The sequence below is a fragment of the Acipenser ruthenus genome, chromosome 7, assembly GCF_902713425.1.
Source record: "Acipenser ruthenus chromosome 7, fAciRut3.2 maternal haplotype, whole genome shotgun sequence".
Classification (NCBI taxonomy): Eukaryota; Metazoa; Chordata; class Actinopteri; order Acipenseriformes; family Acipenseridae; genus Acipenser; species Acipenser ruthenus.
Genome location: NC_081195.1, coordinates 12,092,953 through 12,110,746, shown reverse-complemented (window position 1 = coordinate 12,110,746; position 17,794 = coordinate 12,092,953). Strand labels below are relative to the sequence as shown.

The following is a 17,794-nucleotide window of genomic DNA, read 5'->3' as shown; positions in this document are numbered from 1 at the left end:
TTCATCCTGTCAGTCTGGATTAATGTTGTGAGTTGTTATGAACTCAGAGGAATGTATATTACATGTTCAAGTGTTAGGGAGCCATTTCACAGTGTGTTGATACAGAAATACAATAGATCAATAAATCATTTATAGAAGTAGACAGTTAAGTATGAATTTTTAAGGAAATACGTTAAACATAAGTAGGTCATGGTTGCCATCTTTCGCAAGGCAAGTGACTGCTATGACAATGTTGTTCATGCAAGGTACTGTTATGGCTGTATATTACAATGACTGCACGCTGCATTTTATGTGTTGCTTAAACAACAGCCAACAAATTCCAACAAAACCTTATTAATGCACATCTATCACTAGCTTTCCCTTCCTTTGGTTTTCATTCTTAGTATATAAACTAAAGTGTAATTTCCTGAATAAATAGCTTCTGTTCACTGTCTTGCTAACATATCTCTCTTCTTTTGATCCTTCTGGAATGGCAGTTCTTTTCTACAATAAACACAATGTTCCAATCAGATTCCTTGGATTCTGAGTTGCTGGTTATCTTGAGCGAGGTGAATAGGTTTGAATGCTGGAAAAAATGGCTAACATGACGGAAGCTGTGTCTGAATCAGTCAGTATGCCAAGAAACTCACATCAAACTTGCAGTCCCAGGATTTTCTAAACGTTTAAGCCATTGATCTGACCAATTTAGCCTGGGTGCGTTCACGGTCATTCTTAAAAGGTCATTGGCTAAATTGGTCAGATTGTGCACTGAATCTGCACAGAACGATCTCCGTGAACGTACCCCTTATTTATTATCATTAGTAGACGCCTTCGAGTGGAAACTAGTGGACTTACGCGTCTGACTTGAGTGGAAACGATTAGAGAACCCCACCCACCTTTGCATTTATATTTAGACGTGCTTCCTGGATCTGTGCTGACAAATAGAGCAGTTTGTATACGGTAAGCAGTTGTTTATTTTTTCAGTAATTAACTAATAAACGTTACTTTAAGTGTAATGTAATACCAATAGCTTTTAACGATATAAATCGATATGTAAATATTTTTAAAAAAGCTTTTTAAAAGGAAAAAAAACAAACGTCTTTGCGATTGCTTGTTCTTGTGTTGTATATACAGTATGTGAATATTAACTCGTTACATCAGATGTTATACACTATTTAAAAAAAAAAAAGAAGAAGTAGTTTGTGGTTGTGGGTTTAGCATTTGAGAGCGTATGGCTCTGCATGGAAATGTTTGGCGATCGTTTGGTGCATACAGCAATGTTTTAGTCATTTTACTGTCTTCAGCCAGGCTGCCATTTTGTTGAATCAGGTACTATATTAATAAATAAATAAGGCTGGGTAGCTTGGCTGTGCTGCAATTGCAGGAAGTAAGTTATTGATTACTATATTTCTACACGAAACATTAAACAGTCGCACAGAAAGTCACAGCTTTTAGTTAATTAATTAGTTTTAGACTTGCTGTAGTCCTATGCAATTGTTACTTAACTGTAGATTATATTCGATTGATCATCGGCCTGGCGTTCTCTCTTTAGAAAAAATTTACCTGGTGTAGTTAAATCAAGAATGCCTTTGGCTTTGCAGGCCCAAGGAAGTAACACTTTGGCAACAGATTGCCAACAAGTTTTTTTTTTTTTTTTTTTTTTTTTAAACCACATAGCAGACTAAAGGACTATTTCTAACCATATTGCAATATAGATGTTATATATGTAAAAATGTATTTGTTTTCTACTGTTCGTGTGTGTGTATGTGTGGGTTGGGGAGTTGGTATTTGAGTCTGGCTAAAATTCAAATTATTATTTTTTTTTTTGGTGCTACTGATAAAAAGATCAGACTGTTTTGAATAGTGCTGTTTGAGGTGTGATACGTTATGCAAAAATAAGTTAACATGACTTTGTAACCTTCATATGTGACTGCTTTAAAGTTGTGCTGCTTTAACTGGAAAAACATACAGTGAATGGATTGTTAAGTGCCTTATATTTTTTGCCTCTGACATTGGATTCTTCACTTTGGGCATCTTTACATTGGATCAGATTGCAGTACATTATTATCTTCAGTAATAATACAATAGTAACACGTGTTAACATTGTAAAGCTTTAAAATACCTAATCCGGTGTTTTTTGACAATTTTATATATATATATATATATATATATATATATATATATATATATATATATATACACACACATACACAGTGCCTATAGAAAGTCTACACCCCCTTGAACTTTTTTCACATTTTCATTGCATATGTCAGGTTTCATGCATTTGAATGAGGAATTTTTTTCCACTTATCTACACACCATACTCCACACTGTTAAGGGGGAAAAAGTTTTTAATGAGAAAAAAATTATATATTAAAAATACAAAACTGAAAGATCATAATTGGATAAGTCTCCAACCCCGAGTTAATACTTGGTGGAAGCACATTTGGCAGCAGTTACAGCTATGAGTCTGTTGGGATTGGTCTCTACCAACTTTGAACACCTATATTTGGCAGTATTTGACCGTTCTTCTTTACAAAACTGTTCAATTTCTGTCAAGTTCCTTGGGGAGCATTGATGGACAGCAATCTTCAAGTCATGCCACAAATTTTCGATTGGATTTAGGTCGGGTCTCTGACTGGGCCACTCAAGGACATTTACCTTTTTGTTCCTTTGCCACTCCAGTGTAGCTTTGGCTGTGTGCTTTGGGTCTATGTCATGCTGAAAGGTGAACTTCCATCTCAGTTTCAGCTTTCTTGGGCAGCAGGTTTTCCTCAAGGACTTCTCTGTACTTTGCTCCATTCATTTTCCCTTCTATCCTGACAAGTGCCCCAGTCCCTGCTGATAAGAAACATCCCCATAACATGATGCAGCCACCACCACCATGCTTCACAGTAGGGATGGTGTTCTTTGGGTGATGCGCTGTGTTGGGTTTGCGCCAAATATAATGACTTGCATTTAGGCCAAAAAGTTCCATTTTGGTTTCGTCAGACCACAAAACGTTTTGCCACATGGCTACAGAATCTCTTGAGTGTTTTTTTTGCATACTTTAAACAGGATTCAAGGTGGGCTTTCTTGAGTAATGGCTTCCTTCTTGCCACCCTACCATACAGACCAGATTTGTGGAGCGCTTGGGATATTGTTGTCACATGCTCACTTTGACCAGTCTTGGCCATAAAAGTCGGTAGCTCTTGCAAGTTGTATTTGGCCACTTGGTAGCCTCTCTGATCAGTCTCCTTCTTGCTCGGTCACCCAGTTTGGAGGGTCTTGGTGGTGCCATACACCTTCCACTTCTTAATAATCGTCTTGAGCGTGCTCCAAGGAATATTCAAGGCCTTTTGATATTTTTTATACCCATCCCCTGATCTGTGCCTTTCAAGAACTTTGTCCCTGGAGTTCTTTTGAAAGCGCCTTGGTGCTTATGGTTGAGCTTTGAAATGCACTACCCAGCAGAGGGAACCTACAGGAACTGCTGAATTTATCCTGAAATCATGTGAATAACACATGTGGAGGCCACTTAACTTGGTATGTGACTTTGAAGGCGATTGGTTACACCTGAGCTAATTTAGGATTGCTATTACAAGGGGGGTGGACACTTATCCAACCAAGCCATTTCAGTTTTTATTTTTAATTAAATTCCTTCAAATTTCTAAAATATCTTTTTCACTTGGAAGTTGTGGGGTAGGATGTGTAGATAAATGAAAAAAAAAACTATTTTAATGCATTTTAATTCCAGGCTATAAAGCATTACAAACAAGAAGGCAAATCAGCTTTTTCTAGACCATTTTGGAGAGCAAGCACCACTTTCATTGAGAATAGAGTGGTGTTTAACACTAAACTACAGGGTCTGGGTTATGTAAATAGTATTAGACATTGAATCAGTTATAATGTCAGGTTGTCACGTTGTTGTTTTTTAAACTGTGTTTTATTCCTGAAACACACTTTTAAATAATTCATGAGCTAAAGGTGTGTAAATAGAACATTTTTGAGAAAATACGTACTTCTCTGTAAACAGGGGAGTTCCGGGTTCCTAACCTTTCATTGACTTTAGAGAAGTGTGAATGTTACTTATGGGGTCAGGATATGAAGGGAACTCTCTCTTATTGTAATCTGACACCATGTAGCAACACCATTCTTCAGAGCTGGAAGAACAATCTTGTCAGTGTGATTTCTCCTTTTTTTAATGCTTTTATTGTTTCAGGAAGCACAGTAACCAAAATGTCGGGTTCCTCTTTATTGCACAATGTTCACATTTGATTATAACTCCTTGCATTATTGACTAAAAGAAACCAGCATTGTTTGAGCATAAAAGGAGGGTATTTTATCTTTTTGCCACAAAACTACTGCTTTTGAAAACCAATAAGTCAAATTAATAAACTTAAATAGGTGCAAAAGGCCCCAAAAATAAAATCATAAACCCGTCTTAATGGTCATGTGCACAAATAGATAAAAAGCTAAATTCAAGACTTGCTCATTGTTTAATTGCCTAATTGATTTATTGTGGCTTTTCCAGAACATTCCAGTCAAGGGTTTTGTTCAGACATGTCTTTCATTCATGGTTTGATTGATGCTAGGACAGGTCAATTAAATTATTAAGGAGTTGAGTGTATAAAGGTCCTAAGGTTTGAAACCCTTGTAATCAAGATTTTACAAATATACCTTTTTTTCCACACTCCCACAAGAAAAAAAAAAACCATAGCATTTTGTATTAGGATTGATGATTGCAAATATTCTGCGGCATTATAGTATGTTTGTCTGTTACAGCTCTAAGCAATGAGTTATCCAGGCTACCCTCCGCAGGCAGGTGGCTACCCTCCGCAGGCAGGTGGCTACCCTCCGCAGGCAGGTGGCTACCCTCCGCAGGCAGGCGGCTACCCTCCGCAGGCAGGCGGCTACCCTCCGCAGGCAGGCGGCTACCCTCCGCAGGCTGGAGGATACCCTCCGCAGGCTGGCGGCTACCCACCTGCAGCAGGCGGCTACCCTCCCCAGTCTGGTGGATACCCTCCCCAGTCTGGAGGATACCCTCCCCAAGGTGGCGGATGCCCTCCTCAATCAGGTGGATTTCCACCAATGCCAGGTAAGGTTAACAGACTGAAATGTTCTTTAATTTCTAAACAACTGAAAAAGAGATTGATTGTGATGTGTATATTCAGCTACAGTATTCCTATTAAAATTGTTGTAATTCCAGTATTTAACTAAAATTTGGTCTGAAAGATCCTTTTAAAAAGTATTGCAAAAAAAGAATTGAGGGGTTTAGCTAAAATCTGTGCTGAGACAGTTGTTGTTGAACTTGGTGTGTGTGTGTGTATATATATGTGCGTGTATATATATAAATGTTTGCCCTCAGAAACATGCTAACAGAAAGCAAACCACTTTAGAGCTGTAACTGATTTACTCCTTCATTCTTTTTGTTGAGGTGGTAATTCCCCATGGGGTGGTGCCGCTGTTGGACTGGATAACTTATCAAATCCTGGATTCAATGCATCAAACCTCTCGGCAATGGTAAGCAATTGAGCCTAGTAAGAAAAGACATTTGGCATTTGATACAGAGAAACAGTTCTCAGATTAGACTACAAACAATTTTTTTACTTTGTCACATTTTATTTTTAAATGAAAACTTTTTTTTTCTTACTTGAATTGCTATAGCGAGGATACATTTAGATCAACATGGCTAACCTGTCTGACTGAACATAAAAAAAGATCTTGACCCCTTTGCAGCCTTTGGCCTTTGGGTAGCCAGCACCTTCCGTGTTGTATTTTGCCCTATGCATCCATTTTTAGCTATGTAACTCCGGCATTCTGCCATTAAACCGCACCAGACTTCGTATAGACGTAGAGACAGTCCAGCCCTTTGCAAACCTGCCAGACATGATTGATAGGCTGTTTGCTTTGAAGGGAGTGGCTTTGATTGGTGTTGCAGCTGTCACTCTCACTGTTGTAGCACTTTAAAGTGTGCTAATAATGGTCATAAAATGCCCAGCTGTTGGGTGACATATAAAGTAGTTAATAGTATTTTGCTTGTTGTTTTTGTGTTTTAACCTGATTGTCATGAAAAGCATTTTGTATTAAAATGTCAGTTTGAGGTGTGTTGAATTGGTCATTCTAACCTTTTCTCATTAGATTTTGTAGCAATGGATTAAGGATTGGGTGTACATGCCAACAGAGGGCCTGTTTCTAATTGCAGACTAATCAAATCACGTCATCTTTTGGAGGAATGAATCCCAGTCCAGGAATGTTCAGTCAAGCACCTACTGGATACCCCGCTGCCCAGCCAGGGGGCTACGGGGCACCGCCTCCCAATCAGCAGCCCTATGGTACGTATCCACAACCAGGAGGGAACATGCCCCAGGGAATGGGATTTCCAGGAGGTGCCGCCCCGGGGCAACCCATGCCAGGCTACCCAGGAGCCCCTCCAGCCAATCCATCCATGCCTTCTTACCCAGGAAGCACCCCGGCTGGCTCAGCTCCAGCACCTGCACCCTTAAAGGTAAGGAAGTCCTGTGTCCTACTTTAACTGAGTAGTCATGAAGCTGTATTGTTAGTAGGTGTGGAAATAAAGAATGTAGGCCAGCATTGCATGAGACTGATTTTAATATCGTTTTAAAGCTTATTTAGCGGTCTGATTCTGAACAGTATTGTAAAAGTCATAAGCAAAATAAACAGTAAACTGGACTACACATTTAGCACGTGGATAGGTGGTTGTACTGCATGGCAGTTTGCTGAATTTTACCATATGGAAAGCAAATCCTACTGCAGACATGTAGTGGAGATTTAAGTTTTATCACTTTTTCTTATTAGCCAGTGAACCGAGGCAGTATTCGGGACTTTCCAGGTGCTGACCCCCTGAAGGATGTAGAGGTGCTTCGAAAAGCCATGAAGGGATTTGGTAAGGGACCTAATGTAACAATAACAAAGTGCACAAGACCAGCTACTGTAATGTAAAACGGTTAATCATTAAACAGTTTCAGATACTGTGATGTGTTTTTTTTATTTTTATTTTTTTTTAATCTGTGATCTTTTAGTTGCTTTTGTGCATTTTCATTCACAAGTGAATGTGACGTTAGGGCCTTTATCGGTCAATATATTCTGCAAATTTGAATACTGACGTGGATATGGTTTTATTTTTGGAAACTTTTTTTTAATCTTTTGCTATTGCATTGCCTTTTACGTTTTACGCAGTTCTGTGCATGGGTAACACTTTGATTTAATTTTGCTGTTGGGTTGTTAATGGGGAATTTTACATACTGCTACAATACATACCGGATTTAAAAGTATGTACTGTATTACAGTCCATGTCCACAGTCGTCTCCTTTGGAAAGTGATATTTTCAGAATAATAGTGTTCTGAATTAAAATACTGCTGTTGAAAAATATAGTACTGTACCAACAAAACCAACTACAGTACATCTAAATGGAAGCCTACTTATTTTAAAACAAAGTCCTTTCAGATATGTATTTTTGACATTGTATCTTTGTTCCCTGAAAAACGGACAAGGGTTGTAACGGGCCAAAATGAAATAATCAGATATGAGTCACACTCTTTTAACCATTGCTGAAGTCAAAATTTTATATGGTCAGATACGCGAGTTCTGACTATTTGATTTTTGTGTTGTTATGATTTAAGGTTGTATGTAAAATAAATCCCACAACACTTTTTAGATAGCTAGGTAGTACTCAAATTATTATACAATTACACTTTCTTCTGTAGTAATGCTATGTTCCCATGTTTTACAGGCACTGATGAGCAAGCCATCATTGAACTTCTTGGAAATCGCTCAAACAAGCAACGGGTACCTCTGGTCATAACCTACAAAACAGCTTATGGGAAGGTAAGATGAAAGGGGGGAAAAGCAACCCTCTAAGATTTCACCGAATCTGTAAGTGTTCTTTTCTGTTGTAAATTGAAACCATTTTATTTAGCTTGTATGTGTTGTTGAAAATCAAAAGTGTTGTTGTTTTTTTTTTTTTAATATAAAATGTACCTGATATAAAAAACAAATCTGTGCAGTAGTAATTGGGGATGGGCAATTTGAAAAGTTTCCTGTTCGAGTACACGGTCCAATATTTTCGTGTATTAATTACCCGAACTCTAGTCCCTTCTGTTACGCTCCCAAGAATAAAAGGTAGCTGCATATGTTTACTACAGGCAACAGCAGAACCGTGTCAGTTGGTAAAGTTTAGTCGGGTTCACGAAGTGTACAAACAATGCGCAAGGCGAGTTTTAAATACAGAACTCAATGAACAGCAACATCACAACGCGTATCTCTTCCAATTACAGTAACATAATGCTGTGCAAATAACCAAATAGCAACATAATCTGTTTAATTATAACAAATGGTAACCTTTCTAAAATAATCTGAATAGTGCAAATATTGTAACCTGGCCAAAACAATAGAAAATACATCCCAACATTACAATAGTTTGACATACTATCAATTACAACTAGCCATTAAGTACTGCCCTCAGATGAATCCAAGTCAGGTTACTTTGTTTATTCAATAACCTGTAGATAATTCAAAGCAAGGAACATACCTGGTTATGCTTTTGATTGTCAGTGCAAATGTTGATGTTACTCCATCCATTCACAGAAAGTCAGCAGTACATGTTTTACATTGAACTGCAGTCCAGAAAAAATAACTCCTTTCCAACTCCAAGTATCTTGCCTTTTCTTATTACTATGTACATATATTTTATTTCAGTTTACACATTCATAGTTTGCCAGTGCCATGCTCTCAGAAGTTGTTTCACAATTGCCTAGCAGCAGCTGCAGAAGCTGCTGTGTGCAGTCATTACAGGGGAACTCAAGCAGGGATCTGTTTAACTAAAAACAAGGCAAAAAAATTGGCAACAATTTCAAACAGAGTATGTTTATTGCAGAATTTTCCTGTTACAAGCATTGCATAATTAATTAGGTTCCATACGTTTAATATACAAATAACGGGTTTAAGACTGACTTAACACTTTGTCAAGTCGGCATTTAAAAAGGACGCGCTTGCTTCTTCTAGTAGCAAATATATAAGGCTTTTTAGTGTACTTGAATATGTAATATGCTATTTGAATAGTTTATTTACATGTGTTTGACTACACTGACCCATCCCTAGTAGTAAAATGAGCATGCTTGCTTGAGCATCGTTCACAAATTAATATGGTTGTATGTTGGTTTGAAGAGAAAAATATGGAAAAATATGAGTGACAAGGTATCGTGACAGATTTTACTGTAAAGTTGAACATTATTTTGTGACGTTTTATTTTTTTATTTTTAGGATTTAATAAAAGATCTGAAATCAGAACTTTCAGGGAACTTTGAGAAGACTGTCCTGGCCATGTTGAAGACCCCGATTATGTTGGATGTTTATGAGCTCAAGGACGCTATAAAGGTTTGTATGTATTCAGTTACATTCATAAATGTATTTTTGCAGCTGGTATTACAGATTGTACTTATTCAAGACGATATTTTAAAGTGGATTAAGAGCATATAACCTCTTTGCAGGTATTGTTAGTAGTCAAAACTGTTTAAACATGTCAAGTGTGCTGTGCTGTTTCTACTAGAAAAGGGTGGGGCGCTCCTTTTTGTGATCAAGGCCAGCTGCTTATGCTGTGCTGTTAGCTGACTGAGAAATTGGGAGAATACCCTGCAGCTGTCTCTTTCCATGTCCCTTGGATATACTGGTTTTGTTTAAGCAGTAAAGGACAGATAGGGTTTATTGAGAATATTAAAGCCTTTTCTAATGTAATGATTTTTTTTTTTCTTTTTACAATTCTTAGACTTCTTTATTCCATTCAAAACATGTTACCTTTTCAATTCTGCTGGAAACACCTACTATTATGTATACGCAATTAGCCAGGCAAACCTGATGCTGTAGTGTTATGGCTTTGTAATTGTTAGGGTGCCGGTACAGATGAAGAATGCTTGATTGAGATCCTGTCGTCTCGCTCAAATGCAGAAATCCAAGAAATCAATAGGGCCTACAAAACAGGTGAGTAGATATACTAGCCTAGTAAACATGATATAAATCGGGTGTAGAACTTGATATACTTTTTATACTGTAGTTCATTGGAACAGGATACGATCTTAAAGCATTGTATTTCAGTTTACAATCCACATTTTAGTTAGGGTTTTGGATTTGAGTAAAATAAAAATGTTCAACATTGGACTGTGAGATAATGAGTTCAATTTACAGACTAGGATGACCCGGCCAATATATTACCCAATCAAATATAATGGTACTGCAGCTGTTGAAATATCAGGGAGAGGCAGTTTGTACTGTTTTGCAATGTTCGTTACACATTGAATGAACGTTGGGGAGCGGTTGTATACAAAGAATAGTTATCTGATCAAACAATTTACGTCATGGGTGGTATTGTATTTCTGCTGGTATCACTAGATTGCAGTTTAAATTATTATTATTTATTTCATTTGTGTTTTGAAAGCTGAACATTTCTCATTTTAAAATACATATCGCTTTTGGGTGAAAATGGTACTAAAGCTATTGTTAGACCATGTTTTAATATCTTTTCTTATAATAAACAATGAACCCTTCCTTTTGTAGACAGTAAACCAGGGCTTTTCAAGTGGCCCACCGACAGTCTGTAAAAATTATAAAAGTGAACTAAAAAAAATATGGAAAAGAAAACAAAAAACAAAAACAGTAACATCGTAAATCAAATTGTGATTAAGACGTGTCTTATTTTTGTATCCGGCAAAGCAGCGTGCACATCACACATACCCCTTTTCAATCACTAGCTATTCAGCATGACTCACGCAAGCCACTTCCATTGAGTGCTTTATGTACTCCGTGGGCAGGTTTTATTTGTCTTTTACTCCTGTTGCTGTTAAGTTTTTTTTTGTTTGGTTTTTTGTCTTTTTTTTTTTTTTTTAAGTGATAAACATGCCTCTCTACTGTAACTAGTGAAAAGAGAAAACAATTTTGACAATCGTAGATTAAACAATGACTGGACCAATAAATACTTGTTTATTTTACCAACTGTACCGAACGCAAAGCCAATGTGTTTATATTGTGCAATGAATGTGTGTCAGTAGTTAAGGAATACAATATGAAAAGGCATTTTGAAACCAAACACAGAGCTTTTGGAAATCTGTACCCAGAGGGCTCCGCAGTTAGAAGCTTAGAAGTAGAGGCACTGATCTTATCCTACCAGTGCTTGTGCAGCTCTTGTGCGATCTTGCACTCATCGATTGTTTTTTGAGATTCATTAAAAAGTATATCATACAAAGCAGATTAACAGTTTGGTCAGAAACATGAAATGTAATTATTTGGGAAATTAACCAAAACACAGAAACATGATTACATCCCTTTTCATGAGACTAACCTGTTTTGTTTTTAACTTACTCAAGTTTTCATTTTTGTGTCAGACGGAATAGAAACAAAGACACAAGTTTATTTGTTTTAAGTGGCAAATTGTGTGATGGTGTTTTATATCTTTACTTACAACCACTTTGTCGCACAGTTCTCATATTCTGAATATTGCAGTATATAATGGTATATATTAGTGTAATTGTTATACTATTAATATGTCACATACATTTTAAAATGTTTAATGATACTCTGTTAATGGTCACACTGTTTTATTACTGTATGATTCATATTGTAAAATGTGTAAGTCTTGTTCAATATACAAACATTACGTTATGTAATATTTATTATATTGCTTAAAAATGAGTAATACTTCTGGCCCGCCTACTCCTCCTAACTTTTTTCCAATCTGGCCCCCTTAAACTAGTTGTAGAGCCCTGCAATAAACCATCAAGATTTCTGATAATGTAATTTTTTTCACAAACAGGCATAATCACAGGTATTTAATTTGTATTGTATGAGTCTGTGTAAATGTAGCTGGTAATTCACTATTGAGGCAAATAGATATTAGGCTGTTTTTTTTTTCTACACAGTAGTAACTACAGTATACAATACTGCCAATGCATTGAATAGGTAGTGTCTATTTTTATGGTATACACCACTTTCTCAGGACAGTATCTTTTACTTTTTTGTTACATACAATTTCCACTTGTAATGTACATTTATTTATTTATTTTCAGAATTTAAAAAATCTCTGGAGGAAGCCATTAAAAGTGACACATCAGGACACTTTGAGAGACTGCTCGTCTCACTGTGCCAGGTAGTTTTTGTTTCTTGCTCCTCACTGCATTACCATCCAGGTTGGAGTGTTGTGTATTTTCCTAATTGATGCTGCTGTGATATCAACAGACACATCCTTGGTGATCTTCCCCCTCAGTGTAGTCTACCTTTTATAAGGCACAGGGAAATGAAAATTGGATACTTGAGAATCCCCTAAACCTTTTATTGAAGAAGTACTTTTTCAATCCCATTATACACACAATCGTGTTCTTGTTATCGTCATCACTAGATTGCTAAATGATTAAACCCAAATATTAAACCGCAGTGATGGCAATGACAACAAGCATGTAGAGTCCAGTAGTCCTCAGTGGAACAGGAACCTGTCTCCTCATTAATTGCAATGTATCAGTTGTTTTAATTATTGTTTTCTTCTAAACAAACATGACAAAACACACACTTTAATTGCCGTTTTGCATCGGTGGTGACCTAGCTTTCTCTGTCAAGCTATTAGATCAATTGTAAATACTAGCTGTAAAATTGGATAACTGGTTTTGTTTAATTAACATGTAATATTCTTCATTTTTAAATAGCTTCTGGCTATTGAAATGATTCATGTAAAGTAAGATTTATGGTGAGGGCTATTTAACAAAAGTATAAACCATTCATCCATGCAAGTCATTTCAAGAAGAGAAGCACTAGGTTTGCATTCTACCTTTTTTTCAGAAAAATGTGTGGTGTGGGTTTATCATTTGGCTTGGGCCCATTACTAATTTTATAATCGTTCTATCTGGTTATTTAAGGCTCCAAGGTGAATTTATTGTGCTGCTCTTCTTATTTAATTAATTAATTAATTAATTAATTAATTAATTAATTAATTTACTCTTTATATTTTTAGGGTAACCGAGATGAAAGCCAGAATGTGGATATCACTTTGGCCAAACAGGATGCTCAGGTTAGTACAAAGTAGATAAAGAAAACTTAAATACAGTAGTATAGTAAAATGAATTTGACTTGAATTAAAGGCGTACAAACCAGGGTTTTAAAACCTATTTGTTTGTTTGTTTGTTTTTTTGCATGGTCACTGGTCCCTTTTTTCTTCTGTTTAAATATATTTTGTTTATTTGCTTGAATTTAAAGTTCAATTTGGAAAGTGCTACTACATTAGTAATCAATATCAGATTAATGGCAAGCCAAAGACTTTTTGATTAGAAAATACCGATCCCCATAAAAATCTTGACATTTATGATGTGGTTGATTTATCTCATTTAAAACCTTGATATGCGTATCTGTATCATGAAGGCTGCTCTGCATTCCCCTGCACCCCTTGGTGAGTATACTGTGCACATTGTTATGAAAACATGTTTGGATGTGTAACCATGGGTACAAGAGTGCAAAAGGCCAAGCTTTAGTATACTGGAATGCAACTGATTTCTGTATTCAGATTCCTAAATGTCTTTGTTTTTCCCAAAATTGTAGAGTTTAACTATTAATGAAGTTTTGTTTTTAGTGTTTTTTGGTAACACTTATAGGCAAAGCAGTCCTCAAGGTCCAGGCTCCTCCAGGACCTTTAACAAGGCTATGTTGGTTCAAATAAGTAATTTTATATATGATTTATTTGGTTGCTGTGGAACAACCATAACAGATTTTTAAAAACAAATGTAATCAGTACTAATGTAACTTTCCTGGCAAGTCTCCAAAAACATGTGTTGGCATAATATTGAATTAACAGCTGGTAGTCTTTTAAAGTAGAAAAGCTTTCACTACAGGGTGTTTAACCAAATGCCAACGAAAGCTTGGATGTTCAGTACTGTAGCCAAGTGAATGCACAGGGTAACAGAAAAAAAATCCTGATATTTCTAACTATAATTCACCTGTTACCTTTTTAAATTATCCTCTGCCTGTTTAAATATGATTTAAAATTTGATGATAATTTTGGATGTACCTTCTGGTCCATCGTCTTTATTTAAAATACTGTGATACTGGATTATAAATGTATTCAGCCTTGAATGTACTGAATTCAAAGTTGATTTTCTTTTTCAAACAGGCACTGTATGTTGCTGGAGAAAACAAGGTGGGGACAGATGAGTCTAAGTTTAATGCTATCCTTTGTACAAGAAACAAAGCCCATCTAAGAGCAGGTAAATAGTCTATAGTGTTAATTGTAGTGCAAGGTAAGGCTCAGTGCCAGATGTTTTGTCAGCTGCGTATTTAGTTCTTATGTAAATCTTGATTGTCACTGAGAGTTTCTGGTTGCTATAGTATATGAGGTTGGCATCATTTGTTTCAGTTACCCCTGAACAATAAGCACTCATTATTACCAGGATGCATCTGTACCATATTTTTAACCTTAGAGGATTGTCTTTGTGTGTGTGTGTGTGTGTGTGTGTGTGTGTGTGTGTGTAGAATGGAGACTGTCCTCCATTAGCAACTAAGACAACAGAACACAATGAACTGGATACTGAAATGAACAAACCGTGCCGATTTAAAATATCATAAAATAGAAATAGGTATTGGAATTTTGCTTCGCTTAAGAGTCTTTTAAATAGTAACTCAAAACTGCTGTCATAAGAAATTGTACAAGCACAGTAAATGATACTGAAGTACTATTCAATAAAAAAAAGTATTGCATTCTGAGAACTGAACATACAGACACATGAAGGTAAACTTGATGCAGACTTGATTATTTTTGTAGCATTTTAAAAACACGGCTACAGTTAGTATAGCAGCTTTAAATTTAAATATACCGCTGAAGGCACTAGCCAAGATAAAAAGATAGGTAATTGCAATTATATTATGAATACAATGATATATGTGCTAAAACCATGTTTACATTCTGAGACTAAACAATTTCCTTGTAAAACCAGAAGATATTGCGAAACACATGCCAATAAACAATGTACACAATTCTTTTTTTTTTTTTCTTTCAGTTTTTCATGAGTATCAGCAAATGTGTGGCCGAGACATTGAAAAGAGCATTTGCCGTGAGATGTCTGGAAACCTGGAAAGAGGGATGGTGGCAATAGGTAAGAGATGTTTTCTTTATTCCTAGTTCACTATACAAGATATGACAGTTTGTGGTGCCTGAGATTTTATATTGTGCAAGAGGAGCTAGCGCTTTTCCTGTATATACTTCTGAGCAGTTAAAACGGGTGTGCAAAAACACGGATAAGCTAAAGATGCCTGTCTGTATCCGACTCACGTTTGTACTTGTGTCTTGGTAAACACTATTCCACTTGTCTTAAAACGTTGGTGTTGGGCCTTGAATTGCCAGTTACTTAAGGTGACATCTTGCGACAAAATTGCTGAGATATTGTTTCATTAGTTTAACTAAAATATTTTTTATATAAACACGGGAGCAAAGTTTGTTTTTAAAACCTTAATATGAACTGTATTTATGGCTCAAAGCCGTTTTTAAACTGTTGATCAGTGAAATAATCCTTTACACTGGATCATTTTGTGTACTAGAGTATAACAGATACAAACTTGTTCCACCAAGTATTAACTCAGGGGGGTGGAGACTTATCCAATTATGATCTTTCAGTTTTGTATTAATATATAATCTTTTTCTCAATAAAACCTTTTTTCATCGTAACAGTGTGGAGTCTAGATAAGTGGAAAAAATCCTCATTTAAATTCATGAAACTCTGAGGCACTGACACAAAAACATCTGAAAAAAGTTCAAGAGGGTGTAGACTTTCTATAGGCACTGTGTGTGTGTGCGTGTGTAAAGATGTTAAAAAGGTATATTGATATCCAGATTGTCATAGATCCAGTTTCAAGCAGTGACAAGTTGAAGCTTAATGTAACAATACATTACAAAGTAAACCTCAATATTAAGTTTAAAGAAAGACAGCTTTTATGTAATTTTAATCTTGTTTTTTATTTTGTTGTGCTTCTCCTCAAAATGCATTCGATGTTCAGGTTCCTGGTAATAATTTTAGCATTTTTTAGTCTGTTTTGAGTGTTTTTAGTGTGTGTTTATTTTATTTTCCTTTTACATGCTCACACACTTCATGATTTCAGATGTGTGTGCTGTTGTCCTTGTGGTTGCAGTGTTTATAAAAAAAAAAAAAAAAAAAAAAAAAGCATAACTTTTTTTTTTTTTGTGCACATTTTGTTTTCTCCAACAAAGGATTGTCATTCAGTATGCGTGTGACATTAGATTACTTTCAAAATAGTATGATTGAATGTATTGATCAGCTTGTATACGGTTCAAGGATCGATCCTACTAATTTTTTTTTTTTATTTTATTTTTTTTATTTATTTATTTATTTTTACAGTGAAGTGTGTTAAAAACACTCCTGCTTTCTTTGCCGAAAGACTCAACAAATCCATGAAGGTAAGAATTTTGGATACCAACAAAAATAAATAAAATACTAGTAGCATCAAATCCAGCCTCACATATCAAATAGACTAACTTTTGATTTTATGATGTACCGTAAACACCTGTCGTATAAATAATTAAAACAGGGCCCTCCTTGGCATTTAACATATTTTACAAAAAAACACTACATCCTCCCATGCACTTACAGGTTTGATTTCTATAACCATAGTTTCTCTCTTTCTCTCTTTCTCTCTCTCTCTCTCTCTCTCTCTCTCTCTCTAGGGAATGGGGACAGATGATAAAACTCTGATCCGAATCATGGTGTCCCGCTCTGAGGTTGACATGCTGGATATCCGACAAGAATACAAAAGGATGTACGGCAAATCCTTGTACACAGACATCTCAGTAAGTGCTTCTTCCTCCTTTTTGTTCTTTGGTAATTTTAGATAGATATTAGCCACTTATCTTGCTATGCGTTTTTCTTGCATATTACAGGTATTTCTTTCTGGAATGGTGTTTAATAGTAAGAGCTGTGTACTGTAGGTTTTAAAGCATTAATTCCAATAGTTTAAAATGAGGTGAAGCTTACTTAGCTGTGGCATCTTATTGTGTGATTCTGGATTATTAAAATACATATTCAATACAAACTAATTTTATTAAAGTTACCCTTTTTCCTGCTAAATATATTGCCTCAATCCCAAAATCTTGTTTGTGGAGAAACCATTGAAGTTTCTTGTCATGAACTGGTGTTTTATATTGTTTTTCTCATGTTACCTCGGTTATCTTCACTTGTTTGCCTCCGATTCTATTCTTTGGGAGTATGGTTTTGTTGGCAGTTGCACCTGTGTGTTTTGATACATGCTTAGTTTGAAAACTGTTTGTTTTCTTTGAAAGGGTGATACCTCGGGGGATTATAAGAAGATCCTGCTCAAGCTGTGTGGTGGAAATGATTAAGAGATTCATGAATATAATTAATTTTTTCAGCTCTACCTGCTGCAAAGAGTTTTGTTTCTTTGTGTACCTGTATTTCTTTTTATAGTTGCATGTTTTTTTATGACACTCGTTTCCAATCAATCTGTCTCTCCTCTCTCTCTCATTTTGCTGAGCACTGTGTTTGGAAAAGGAATGGCTTTTGAATAGGTATATACATCATGAAGAGCTATCGGCAAGTTATTAAACCATATCATATATTTTAGTATGTATGTAACACGTAAGTTTTGTTGGGCAAGGAAAAAAAGCAGATGTCATTTGTTATTGCTGTAGTGTGTGCTAACTATTTCTGAGAATTGCCAAATAGCCACCAAATATCTATCAATTATAATTGTAATGTATGTAGAATTGAATGTAATTGTAAGCAGATGCCTTCCAATAAAATATGTTTATTAAATTTTACATTT

At 35.8% G+C, this 17,794-nt stretch overlaps 1 protein-coding gene across 1 annotated transcript; it reads left to right on the top strand.

The window, feature by feature from the left end:
- Positions 1–620: 620 nt before the first annotated feature.
- LOC117415802 (annexin A11-like) lies at positions 621–17,789 on the top strand. The gene is made up of 15 exons (XM_034026622.3): positions 621–939; positions 4,744–5,056; positions 5,396–5,481; positions 6,164–6,466; positions 6,778–6,865; positions 7,713–7,807; positions 9,242–9,355; positions 9,865–9,955; positions 12,034–12,113; positions 12,969–13,025; positions 14,118–14,211; positions 15,001–15,096; positions 16,354–16,412; positions 16,680–16,802; positions 17,292–17,789. The coding sequence occupies exons 2-15, from the start codon at positions 4,753–4,755 to the stop codon at positions 17,349–17,351; spliced, it is 1,650 nt and encodes a 549-aa protein (XP_033882513.3). The 5' UTR covers positions 621–939; positions 4,744–4,752; the 3' UTR covers positions 17,352–17,789.
- The last annotated feature ends 5 nt before the right edge of the window (positions 17,790–17,794 follow it).

Excerpts from the sequence above, each read along its gene's own strand:
- LOC117415802 (XM_034026622.3), top strand. The coding sequence starts at position 4,753 with ATGAGTTATCCAGGCTACCCTCCGCAGGCAGGTGGCTACCCTCCGCAG. Across the intron at positions 14,212-15,000 it reads CAAAGCCCATCTAAGAGCAG|TTTTTCATGAGTATCAGCAA; the intron begins GTAAATAGTCTA and ends TTTTTCTTTCAG. Across the intron at positions 15,097-16,353 it reads AAGAGGGATGGTGGCAATAG|TGAAGTGTGTTAAAAACACT; the intron begins GTAAGAGATGTT and ends TTATTTTTACAG.